The sequence below is a fragment of the Oncorhynchus nerka genome, linkage group LG16 (genome assembly GCF_034236695.1).
Source record: "Oncorhynchus nerka isolate Pitt River linkage group LG16, Oner_Uvic_2.0, whole genome shotgun sequence".
Lineage (NCBI taxonomy): Eukaryota > Metazoa > Chordata > Actinopteri > Salmoniformes > Salmonidae > Oncorhynchus > Oncorhynchus nerka.
The window spans coordinates 26,258,924-26,271,793 of record NC_088411.1 but is presented as its reverse complement, the minus strand read 5'-3'; the positions used below and the strand labels follow the sequence as shown (position 1 = coordinate 26,271,793).

The 12,870-nt window shown below is 45.5% G+C and overlaps 1 protein-coding gene across 3 annotated transcripts in view; it reads right to left on the bottom strand.

Annotated features, from left to right (window-relative positions):
- arfgef3 (ARFGEF family member 3) overlaps window positions 1–12,870 on the bottom strand; it is a 43,276-nt gene that overhangs the window by 24,455 nt on the left and 5,951 nt on the right. For all 3 annotated transcript variants that reach the window (XM_029685282.2, XM_065002545.1, XM_065002546.1), the window contains exons 3-12: window positions 12,656–12,737; window positions 12,176–12,307; window positions 11,018–11,086; window positions 3,896–4,009; window positions 3,491–3,536; window positions 2,674–2,758; window positions 2,253–2,357; window positions 1,677–2,007; window positions 1,377–1,489; window positions 211–1,187 (exon numbers count right to left, since the gene is read on the bottom strand). In XM_029685282.2, coding sequence (XP_029541142.1) covers window positions 211–1,187; window positions 1,377–1,489; window positions 1,677–2,007; window positions 2,253–2,357; window positions 2,674–2,758; window positions 3,491–3,536; window positions 3,896–4,009; window positions 11,018–11,086; window positions 12,176–12,307; window positions 12,656–12,737 — 2,054 coding nt within the window. The remainder of the gene's footprint in view (window positions 1–210; window positions 1,188–1,376; window positions 1,490–1,676; window positions 2,008–2,252; window positions 2,358–2,673; window positions 2,759–3,490; window positions 3,537–3,895; window positions 4,010–11,017; window positions 11,087–12,175; window positions 12,308–12,655; window positions 12,738–12,870) is intronic.

The window sequence follows — 12,870 nt, the reverse complement described above, 5'->3', positions numbered from 1 at the left end:
GGTCAAATAGAAACCATTGACGAAACTAGGACAATTAAGAAAATTATCTTACCTCGTATCCCCATCAGAAAACTTAAAATACTAAATTAGATACTGTAATTACAATGCGACTTTCAATGACTTCTCCACGGATATCTGATGTTATCTCACATCCTCCCTCCATTGTCTCATGCCATCTCCCTTAATCTCCTCTCTCTTTGTATCGCTTACCCGCCTGTAGGCCGGAGCAGAATGTGGAGGAGAAGTTCTGCAGGGACGTGTCCACGTCTGTCGTGCTGTGCATCCCCAGCAGGCGAGGCAACAGGCCGGCCAGAGACTGGACAAAGAGCCGGGCGCTCTGCTGGTCAGCCTCCTGGTTCTTCAGTAGCTTCAGGGAAAGGGCTGCCGTCCTCAGGGAGCGATGACCGGGACAATCCCTGGGTGTCTGCTCCTCATCGGCCAGGGAGCAGTTATCAGAGCCCATGTCGGACACATCCGAGCGGCCCGAGTCCTTCTCCGCCGCCATGGAGTACTGGTCACATGAATCAAACTCAGTGCGCGACATCTCCCCCTCATCCACACTGAAGTTGCTCTCGCTGTAGCGCGAGCCGTGAGGGTGCGCCCGGGCATCCACGGACAGGAAGTTAGTGATGTCGGGGTATACTAGCGCGTGGCTGCGCTGCACCACGTCTGGGGGTCCTCCGGGCTCGGCGCCTGGCTCTCTCACACAGGGGCGTAGCTCAGGGTCAGCGTCCGGCCCGCAGGAGGAAGGCGAAGGCAGCTGGGGTTCTTCACCACACTCCTGCCCCTCTGGAGTGGTCTTTCCCAGCTCCCCATCCAGAGTGGTCTGTCCCAGCTCCCCATCCAGAGTGGTCTTGCCCGTATCGGTGGTGACGCTGATGCTGATGTCAGGACTGCGCTCCGTGGCAGAGATGGCAGAGGGCTCAGAGGGAGCGTGCTCCGACGAGAGGACGTGGCGCTGCCAGCGGAAGTCCGCCTCATTGATCTCCATGGACTCCCGCGTGGATTCTGCCCCCTCTTTCAGCTCGTCCAATCGGCGCAGCAGCATGCGGGCCTGTTCTGACTGTAGGCCACGCCCATGACTCAACTCATCCAGAGCTCCCAGGAGGGCACAGGCACACGACACTGAGGAGTAGCAGGCCTCGATGCCCCCCTTCATACAGGCCTCTGTCATGCCATCCATCACCCTGTAGGCACACACAGACACATCATAAACACTATGTACCAGTTTACAACAGTACTACTTCCTTTTCACTATAGTACATGATGTATGGGTTAGAGGCTTATACAGCAGGTAGACGCATATCTTTTGGTTCACAAGGTTGTACCGGTAAAGGTTATACCGGTAAATAAAATAAGAGAATGTGGGTCCTCACAGTTTGAGCAGGTCCAGGTGAGACTTCCTCTTGGAGAAGGACCTTTTCCTAGACTCAGGCTCTATAACACAGGGACCAGCCAGGTCAAACAAGCGCTGAGGACTTCCCAGAATCTACAAAACGCATACAAAGACACTTTGGTTCATTTTTGTTCATCGCATCCCTTCTGCAACACTCAAACTGGTTCTGTCGATAAAGCAGCAATATTCCACTGTCTAATTCAACTGATTGCTCTATAAACATTATGTTAGGGGATTTGAGGTGACTGGTGAACAGTGAGGAGTCTGGGGCTCGGACCACCTCCTTCATGATCTTGATGGCCTCCACGCGGTGCTGTGGGGGGGGATAGAGCAGGATGCGGTGGTACAGCGACTGCAGAACAGGCTTCATGGACTCCACACAGCCCACCAGGCGCACCAGCTCAGCAGCCACGTAGCAGATGGTCCGCACCACCGGGCCGATCATGGCCGGGGTGGTGGAGGAGCAGCCGGATCCCCGGCCCTGGTCAGACACACCACCTAGAGAGGGGTCTGGATCCTGACACCCCCCTCCGTGGCCGTGGGCCGAGGTGATGGTCTTGTCGTTCACAGGGTTTCCCATGATCACCACCAACGACGGACAAAGTTGCTTCCTGAGAGCAGGGGACAAGACATGTCACGTGTTTTATGTAGACAGATAATATGGTAACACTTTACTTGAAGGAGCATACTTTATGAAGTGCTCATGTTCTGCTTATGAATGTGGCATGTATGCATTATGAAGACCGTATATAGGGTCCCCTCGAGATAAGAAATCAGACTGAAAAGGAGGCAGGTATTCAGACAGGGAAGCGTGACTGTCAATATACTGTATGTGTTAGCCACAGCCAGGCCTTACCAGATCAGGTCTGTGAAGCCTCTGTTCAGGTGCATGGTGGGAGGACAGCTGCTGAGCATGGACAAGATGCACTCTAGGTAGAGCAGCTGGAGCAGCTGGTTCTCACTGTGAAAACAAACAGACCATTAGTCAGAGTGTCAGGCTTTTAACCCAAATGGCACCCTATTCCCTATGGGTTCTGGTCAATAGTGCACTATGAATGGAATGGCATTTGGGATGCAGCCTCAGGTGTCTCACCTTTATAAAAGCCAAGCAAGAAACATCTCTATAAAACATTGCTGTAAAACTGAATCATGCTTTGTAGAAGTGACCTTTAAAACAGCCAGCAGGGTAGACAAGGTGGGAGGAATGATGTGTTCTCCGGATGAGAGAGAAACATACAGTTCAGGGCTATAAACTCTGCATAAAGAATCATTCTTACTGGTCAACCCCCTCTAGCTTCTCGCAGAAGACGGTTATCACAGTCACAACGTCCTCACACAGGGACTGTGCAGTGGGAGACACATCTAAAAACATACAGGCCAACAACCATTAGAGACACCACACTCAGGAGAACAAACGCAACTGATAACATACCTTGTATGTATTTAACATAGTTAGGCTATATATATACATGCGATTCCAAGCTTGGCGTTTTAACTTTTGGGAACATTGGAGAGCTACCGTCCTCTAGATTTTCACTCCAACCCTCATCTAGCCCACCTGATTCTAATAATTATCTAGTTGATAAGCTGAATCAGGTTAGTTACAACTTTGTTTGGAGCAAAAACCTAAAGGGGGATAGCTCCCCAGGAACAGAGTTGGAGAGCCCTGCTGTACAGTATGGTGCAAGGAAGAGATGTGTTTTCTGCTTTTATTCAATTTGTTTAAGAATTCCCTTTATAGTGATTCCAAGTTTGGAGTTTGAACTTTTGGGACTATGCCATTGGGTGCATTGTCCAGGGCAAACTAAATGAAACGCAGCTCTGTTTGACAAATGCATTTGACACAGGTCTGACAGAACAGTTGAACCACAAGACACACTGCACCAACCCCTCGTAATGGTCTCATCTCTCACACTTTTAGACGTGGACTCGAGGTATGAATCACCCAGCCTTGCAGTAAAAGACGTGTGATGTCTAAACAACCTGTATTCACTGCTTCATAAAAAGGGACATTATAGTCCCTGTGGAGGTATATTCCACCTGGCATGCGAAGGGCAGTGAAGGCTTTTGCTATATAACAGAGCTATAAAGTACCTCTGCGCTGGTGTGCGGGCACTGGTGGGTCTTCGCCATCCACTCCCTGCAGAGACCCACAAGACAATAGTATAGAATTTCAGACACTGTATGGTGGCTTCACTTCATCTATGATTATGCATGCAATGCATTCCCATGCATATTCAAATCATTTGTGATCTTATTAGTGATTCTTATAATCACAGCAGTACAACAGTCTACCAAAATGTATAGAACACAGTGCTGTATTTTATGTAGCTATTTAATGAGGTGATTACAAGCTCTCGTATGAGCTCTCAAGTGTGAAATGAAGATGTGCCTCACTCTAGAACCACTCACCTCCCCACCCAACCTATATTCATTCAAGTTGCTTCTAGTCTGAGTGGGTGATAATGTGAGAGGTCAAAGGTGCCTGGGGTGGCTGACCTGTCTGTGTCTGAGCTGCAGGGCGAGGTCCCCCAGGATCTGGCTGAGGGTGGCCCTCACGGCCGTGTTGATACTGCGCTGGTGACAGCTGGACATGTACGTCTCGATACACACCTGGAAAACAGGACACACACACATTACAACATAGCAGGGAGCTTACCGTTACACCCAACGACTATAAATGAAGGTAAAACCTCTCAAGAAAAAGCTTGCTGGACTGAAGAAAGTCTGACATCAGGAGCGAATTAACATATAATCTTTAAAACAACACTGTGCGATAGCCGAGTGGAATTAAATCAAGTTAGATGCCAATCCCCAAGGAGACAGTATAGGACACACAACTGCTTTCCGTCACTTCACACTTTTCATTTCTTCCCACTCTACATAAATCAGGATAGAAATCTACATGACATCCCAGTGGCTAATTTAATTATGACCGCCTCTGAAAGCTGGTCTCTGTGGCATACGGAGGATGACACAAGGGCTGGGAATTGCCAGGGACCTTAAGATACGATGTTATCACAATACTTTGGTGCCAATATGATATGTATTGTGATTCTCACGATTCTATACTGTATGTATAGAGATTTGATGTTCCAAACATGTTGCTCACCATATGTCTGCTGAAGAGGGACAAGAGAGAGCCAGGATAAACAGTTTCTGTCATGGAAATAAAAGACCTGAAAGCAAATTGGCTCCCCATTTAAAAAGAAGATGGAGAAGAAGCTATGAAGGAAAAATACTGGAGTTTTGGTGCAGGTACAGCTAACAAGCGCAAAAATAATATTGTGATATTGTCAAAAATAATATCCAAATATGTAACTGTAGAAATGTTTCCCCCCCATCACTAGATGACACACAGCTAGAGGCCCAGCAAATAAAGCACGACTGGAACATTCTCTTAACCCTCTCCTCCAGTACAATAAAAGCAGGTGTCACCATTCAGAGTGGTTATCCGGCAGGTGAGATAGAACAGAGTGGAAAAGTGTTCTGTCTCATCGTTCACACCTTATCTGCTGGATCCAATCTAAAATAAAGACTCCCAGTTGCTCTGGTAATTAACATGCAGATTAAAATGTGAAAGGCAACTGCTATTACTCACGTTTCTGTTCTGTTAACCAGGAGTAATCCGTGTGCATTTATAATCCACCCTGAGCAGTGATTCGTGGTATGAATCAAGTATACGACTAAAATAAGACTTTAATAGCTTGGTCAGTCGAATTATGAGATGACCGCCTAGACCAATGACTATATGAATGAAGTGACCAGACCAGTTCAGCAGGGCCCCAGGGACTAAGGTCAAAAGGTCAGAAGGCAACTTCAGTTCCTTAAATCTGATTCCAAATATCAACTCTGTTGTTCTCAAAAAATAAAAGTTTTTCGTGGGGGTACTGCATCATGAAGTATAGTCATAGTCAAGGTCACATCTCAAGGAGTGTGTTGACACTAAGGAAAGTGATGATCCCACAGATATGCATCTGTTAGTTCTGTGAATAACAAATACATTGAACATGCGTCACTCTTTGAATCCTGGTCAACCTGACCCCAGACCAGTAGATCTGATAAAAGACAACATCTTTTTGCTAGGGGGTAAGGATGTTAGGTACAATATAGGATGAATCACAAGAATTGTTTTCTAAAAAATGTAATGCAATGGCAATCCTGGTGATATGTAACAATCCTTTGCAAGAACTGTCGCCATTATTAAGCATATTAATTATTAATGATGGAATATACAGTCGTGGCCAAAAGTTTTGAGAATGACACAAATATGAATTTTCAAAATCTGCTGCTTCAGTGTCTTTAGATATTTTTGTCAGATGCTACTATGGAATACTGAAGTATAATTACAAGCATTTCATAAGTGTCAAAGTCTTTTATTGACAATTACATGATGTTGATGCAAAGAGTCAATATTTGCAGTGTTGACTCTTCTTTTTCAAGACCTCCAATGCTTGGAGTTTGTCAGAATTTGTGGGGTTTTGTTTGTCCACCTGCCTCTTGAGGATTGACCACAAGTTGTCAATGGGAATACGGTCTGGGGGTTTCCTGGCCATGGACCCAAAATATCAATGTTTTGTTCCCCGAGCCACTTAGTTATCACTTTTGCCTTATGACAAGGTGCTCCATCATGCTGGAAAAGGCATTGTTTGTCACCAAACTGTTCCTGGATGGTTGGGAGAAGTTGCTCTGGGAGGATGTGTTGGTACCATTCTTTATTCATGGCTGTGTTCTTAGGCAAAATTGTGAGTGAGCCCACTCCCTTGGCTGAGAAGCAACCCCACACATGAATGGTCTCAGGATGCTTTACTGTTGGCATGACACAGGACTGATGGTAGTGCTCACCTTGTCTCCTCCGGACAAGCTTTTTGTCCGGATGGCCCAAACAATCGTAAAGGGGGATTCATCAGAGAAAATGACTTTACCCCAGTCCTCAGCGGTCCAATCCCTGTACCTTTTTGCAGAATATCAGTCTGTCCCTGATGTTTTTCCTGGAGAGAAGTAGCTTCGTTGCTGCCCTTCTTGACACCAGGCCATCCTCGAAAAGTCTTCGCCTCACTGTGCGTACAGATGCACGCACACCTGCCTGCTGCCATTCCTGAGCAAGCTCTGTACTGGTGGTGCCCCGATCCCGCAGCTGAATCAACTTTAGGAGACAGTCCTGGTGCTTGCTGGACTTTCTTGGGCGCCCTGAAGCCTTCTTCACAACAATTGAACCGCTCTCCTTGAAGTTCTTGATGATCCGATAAATGGTTGATTTAGGTGCAATCTTACTGGCAGCAATATCCTTGCCTGTGAAGCCCTTTTTGTGCAAAGCAATGATGACGGCACGTGTTTCCTTGCAGGTAACCATGGCTGACAGAGGAAGAACAATGAACAACAGTCTGTTATTCAAACTCAATCAGCATGACAGAGTGATCTCCAGCCTTGTCCTCATCAACACTCACACCTGTGTTAATGAGAGAATCACTGACATGATGTCAGCTGGTCCTTTTGTGGCAGGACTGAAATGCAGTAGAAATGTTTTTTGGGGGGATTCAGTTCATTTGCACGGCAAAGAGGGACTTTGCAATTAATTGCAATTCATCTGATCACTCTTCATAACATTCTGGAGTATATGCAAATTGCCATCTGAGGCAGCATACTTTGTGAAAATTAATATTTGTGTAATTCACAAAACTTTTGGCCACGACTGTGTGTGTGTGTGTGTATATATATATATATATATATATATATATACTGCTCAAAAAAATAAAGGGAACACTAAAATAACACATCCTAGATCTGAATGAATGAAATATTCTTATTAAATACTTTTTTCTTTACATAGTTGAATGTGCAAAATCACACAAAAATTATCAATGGAAATCAAATGTATCAACCCATGGAGGTCTGGATTTGGAGTCTCACTCAAAATTCAAGTGGAAAACCACACTGCAGGCTGATCCAACTTTGATGTAATGTCCTTAAAACAAGTCAAAATGAGGCTCAGTAGTGTGTGTGGCCTCCACGTGCCTGTATGACCTCCCTACAACACCTGGGCATGCTCCTGATGAGGTGGCGGATGGTCTCCTGAGGGATCTCCTCCCGGACCTGGACTAAAGCATCCGCCAACTCCTGGACAGTCTGTGGTGCAACGTGGCGTTGGTGGATGGTGCTCAATTGGATTCAGGTCTGGGGAACGGGCGGGCCAGTCCATAGCATCAATGCCTTCCTCTTGCAGGAACTGCTGACACACTCCAGCCACATGAGGTCTAGCATTGTCTTGCATTAGGAGGAACCCAGGGCCAACCGCACCAGCATATGGTCCCACAAGGGGTCTGAGGATGTCATCTCGGTACCTAATGGCAGTCAGGCTACCTCTGGCGAGCACATGGAGGGCTGTGCGGGCCCCCAAAGAAATGCCACCCCACATCATGACTGACCCACCGCCAAATCGGTCATGCTGGAGGATGTTGCAGGCAGCAGAACGTTCTCCACAGCGTCTCCAGACTGTCACGTCTGTCACATGTGCTCAGTGTGAACCTGCTTTCATCTGTGAACAGCACAGTGCGCCAGTGGCAAATTTGCCAATCTTGGTGTTCTCTGGCAAATGCCAAACGTCCTGCACGGTGCAGCACAACCCACACCTGTGGACGTCGGGCCCTCATACCACCCTCATGGAGTCCGTTTCTGACCGTTTGAGCAGACACATGCACATTTGTGGCCTGCTGGAGGTCATTTTGCAGGGCTCTGGCAGTGCTCCTCCTGCTCCTCCTTGCACAAAGGCGGAGGTAGCGGTCCTGCTGCTGGGTTGTTGCCCTCCTACGGCCTCCTCCATGTCTCCTGATATACTGGCCTGTCTCCTGGTAGCGCCTCCATGCTCTGGACACTACGCTGACAGACACAGCAAACCTTCTTGCCACAGCTCACATTGATGTGTCATCCTGGATGAGCTGCACTACCTGAGCCACTTGTGTGGGTTGTAGACTCAGTCTCATGCTACCACTAGAGTGAAAGCACCGCCAGCATTCAAAAGTGACCAAAACATCAGCCAGGAAGCATAGGAACTGAGAAGTGGTCTGTGGACACCACCTGCAGAACCACTCCTTTATTGGGGGTGTCTTGCTAATTGCCTATAATTTCCACCTGTTGTCTATTCCATTTGCACAACAGCATGTGAAATGTATTGTCAATCAGTGTTGCTTCCTAAGTGGACAGTTTGATTTCACAGAAGTGTGATTGACTTGGAGTTACATTGTGTTCCCTTTTTTTTTTTGAGCAGTATATATATATATATATATTGCTAAAAACAAAACCAAAAAAATATATATATATATCCTTGTTTTTGAAAGAAAAGCACATTTGTCGTTCATTAAAATAACATCAAGTTGATCAGAAACAGTGTAGACATTGTTAATGTTGTAAATGACTATTGTAGCTGGAAACGGCTGTTTTTTTTCAATGGAATATCTACATTACATAGGCCCATTATAAGCAACCATCACTCCTATGTTCCAATGGCACGTTGTGTTAGCTAATCCAAGTTTGTCATTTTAAAAGTCTAATGAATCATTAGAAAAACCTTTTGCAACTATGTTAGCACAGCTGAAAACTGTTGTCCTGATTAAAGAAGCAATAAAACTGGTCGTCTTTAGGCTAGTTGAGTATCTGGAGCATCAGCACTCCTGGGTTTGATTACAGGCTCAAAATGGCCAGAAACAAAGATCTTTCTTCTGAAACTCATCAGTCTATTCTTGTTCTGAGAAATGAAGGCTATTCCATGCGAGAAATTGCCAAGACACTGAAGGTCTTGTACAACGCTGTGTACTACTCCCTTCACAGAACAGCGCAAACTGTCTCTAACCAGAATAGAAAGAGTGGGAGGCCCCGGTGCACAACTGATCAAGAGGACAAGTACATTAGAGTGTTTAGTTTGAGAAAGAGATGCCTCACAAGTCCTCAAATGGCAGCTTCATTAAATAGTACCCGCAAAACACCAGTCTCAGTGGCGACTCCGGGATGTTGGCCTTCTAGGCAGAGTTGCAAAAAAAAGCCATATCTCAGACTCGCCAATAAAAAGAAAAGATTAAGATGGGCAAAAGAACACAGACAGTGGCCTAGAAGGCCAGCATCCCGGAGTCGCCTCTTCACTGTTGACGTTGAGGCTGGTGTTTTGTGGGTTTGATGGAGCTACAATATTAAAGCTGATCTATCCCCTAAAACATTCATTTAAAAAATGCATAAAAAAAAAAAAACAACTCTCGCTATTTCTCCCCTGCCTGGTGCTGACGCAGTGGAAAGACCACTTCAGACATCAGTGGCCTTTAATGTCGTGTTTCCATGCCAACGAGATTAGAGGAGGAAAGAGCACCTTGTTTGACTTGGTTTGTTAAGGTTACAGAGAGGAATTAGTTAGGGACCGTCAAGGTCTGTGTCTGTACCAGGGATGAGGAAGAGCAGGGCATGGACCATCTCTGTGACACGTCAGCAAAGAGATGGATGAGAAATAGTATTCACCCACAGAACACGTCATTAAAATGTATCCCAAAATAATAATGATAAGTTAGTTTTTACCTGTAAAGCTGTAGACATTAATGTGTTAGGAAAGAATGGGATGTATAAGTTATATGCATCTTAACATGCAGGGATGAAGAGGGTAATCTCTATTCAAATTAAATCCCTCAGGGTAAACAGGATTTTACACCTTCTGTTCCCGGTGCCAGATCGACAGAGCAGGAGCATATATTACATCCAGGACTGCATTAGGTCCAGTTATTTATGAGCTGCTGTTAACAGTACAAGAGCAGCGTTAACGCGGCCGCATACATAGATTCGGTTTGCTGCTAGCAGAACTTGGCTAGGCGAAGTGACCGTCTGGGCTCTCATACTCCCTGAAAGACCCTCACTTGAAAAACTAGAGAAAAAGCTTACATTTCACTGGTATTTGTCCCTCTTGAGCCAACATAGTCAGAAACACTTCCTCAAAATAGTCAGAATTAATAAGATAAATCAAGAAATGCGTAATGAATGTGTTTTTTTCCCAGAGGAGGTCTTAGTCTTTATATCTAGCTAAGATGTTTTGTGCAGTATTTCTCAAGTGAAAATTGCTTGAAAACTAGTAGTCTCTCGTTGAATGACAACAAGCACATCGTGTTCCCACTCACTCGTAATGCATTAGATTACCATGACTGTGACTACCATAAACGTTGGACGCATAGCAGCAACACAGAAATTCACCTTTGTGATGGATGGTCCTCGTTAGGCTGTTGCTGGCAGTAGCAGGGAGTTGATGCTACTGAGGTGGTGTTTTGTGACACATTATGTCAAGAGTCAGCATTAATCAGCAGCCTGGCGCAGGGCTGAACAGATACAGACCAGACCTGGGTCCAAACACTATTGGGTTTCTTTCAAATTACTGTAAGTATTTGACTGAGCTTGTCTGGAGTGTCAGGGGGGGTGGGGGTTGTACTTTTAGGACTATTCCATTGCTGTAGGTAAGCTCAATTAGGTGCAGCTGAAGTATTTGAAAGAGAACCAATACTATCCAGATCTAAAATAGACTGCAACATCCAGCAGGTTGACACTGGCTCCCTGTTCTCCCTTTGCATATCAGTGATACCTCCGTCAGGCTACGCTTACCTCAGCAATCCTCAGGATGGAGTCTCCATTGATCTCAAAGGTGGAGGAGTACGTGATGCAGAGAAGGACCTGTAGGGCAAGGAGACAAAGGCTTGTAAAACACCCATCGAACTGAACAGGGAAAGAAGATTGGGGGCAGCTGCATAAAGGCGAGGCTCTCAGAGATAATCCTCTCCATCAGGGAACATAAACTCTGTATAGAACAAACACAATGCCTTGTGTGACTGTGGAGAAAAGTACAGTGGCACTGCTGTCAAAACAGACAGCATCACTTCAACTACTCAGCATAGCGCAGAGTTTAAAATACATTTAGCTAGAAGTATACATTTAGCTAGAAGTATATATTTACGGTTTCTTGACAAAAGTGCTGTTTTTGCATTGCCATATCTGGGATGAAGGAACAATAGAGTCTCAGGTAAGTGTGGAGCAGAAGACAAATAACATGGTTACTCAGAGCACTCTTACAGGCAGAATGAACACTACACTGATCATATAGTAGACTAGACTAACTCTGTGGACACTAGAGACATGAGGTGCAGCCCACATACAGCTAATAGTAAAGTAGGCAGTAAAATAATCTAGTTTTTAAAAAGTACAACAAGTGGCACGATCATGAGAAAAAGCAAACCACAAGTAATCAATACAGTACTGTGAATTGGTGTGCACATGGCAAAGACGACCTTTCAACTGGCCAGATTTACTACACCAGCAAGTGTTTGCATCAGTTCAAAAATGCCCCCCAATTGAACATGTTGAAGTCCATTCAGTTACGTCTTGCTGTGTGACATGATTTACTGGATGCCCCATTCTGAAGTGGCTCTGTGCCCAGTACTGTATGATGCACAGAGAAGCGTATGGTGGAGCATAATAACTGTAGAGTGATTTGTGGCAAACTGAGACCGCACGTACTGTATCCATGAGTACAACTGACTGGCAACAATCCAGAGGATGGTCCCGGCTTCATTTTACTACCTGGGGACCCTTCGTGCAATACAGTACAATACACCAGCAGTCTTCACACATCGGCATCAGAGGGGAAAAAGTCAAATTCTTCATTGGATTGTAAAGTATACTCCTTTAATCAATGTTTAGACCAGCTATAACAGAGACTAAGTCATCTGATCGCTTTAATAATCCCAGTGTGCAGAGAGGACTGACCTTCATGACCTCGACCTGCAGGTCCTCGTGGAGCATGGGGGTCACCCTCACTGCATCCAGCATCTGACTCAACAGCTGGCTCTCCAGAGCCTCCGCCTCCACAGCCACAAACCTGTCCTCACACAGGATCTTCTGCAGTCAAACGAGGAGGAGTAGGATGGAGAATGGCACAAAATGGAGGAGAGAGAAGAAAAGAAAAAACACAGGGAGAGAGTTGGACAATACACAGTCAGAAAATGTATACTGTGTGTAGAATATCAGAATTCGCACCAAAAAAATAATAATGCAAATTAGGCTTCACTGAAGGGTAATAGGTTGGGTCTGTAGCAGTAATGCTTGTAATGAACCTACGTTTCCTCTCAGAATGTACTGTAGTTTCACAAATGCATGGCTAGCAATGACCTTTTCCTGTACCTGGTAAACCACATCTGCTGTTTTGTACAGTACATTGTTGCTGCATGTATAGCTGCTAGACTGTACCTGCATTCCTGTGAGGGCAGTCTGGGCCAGTTTCATGTTCTTGGACTCCAGTGCCAGCTGAAGAGGGAGAAGGCATCTTTCTCTGCAAAGGCGAACATATGATTAAGCTACCGAGAGAAAATACAAACACTGAGGGGCAAAGCTTTCATATTTAGGATGGAGAAGGTTGGATTGAGGGCTCTGACAATATTACCTGTGGAGCTTTCCAACAAGAG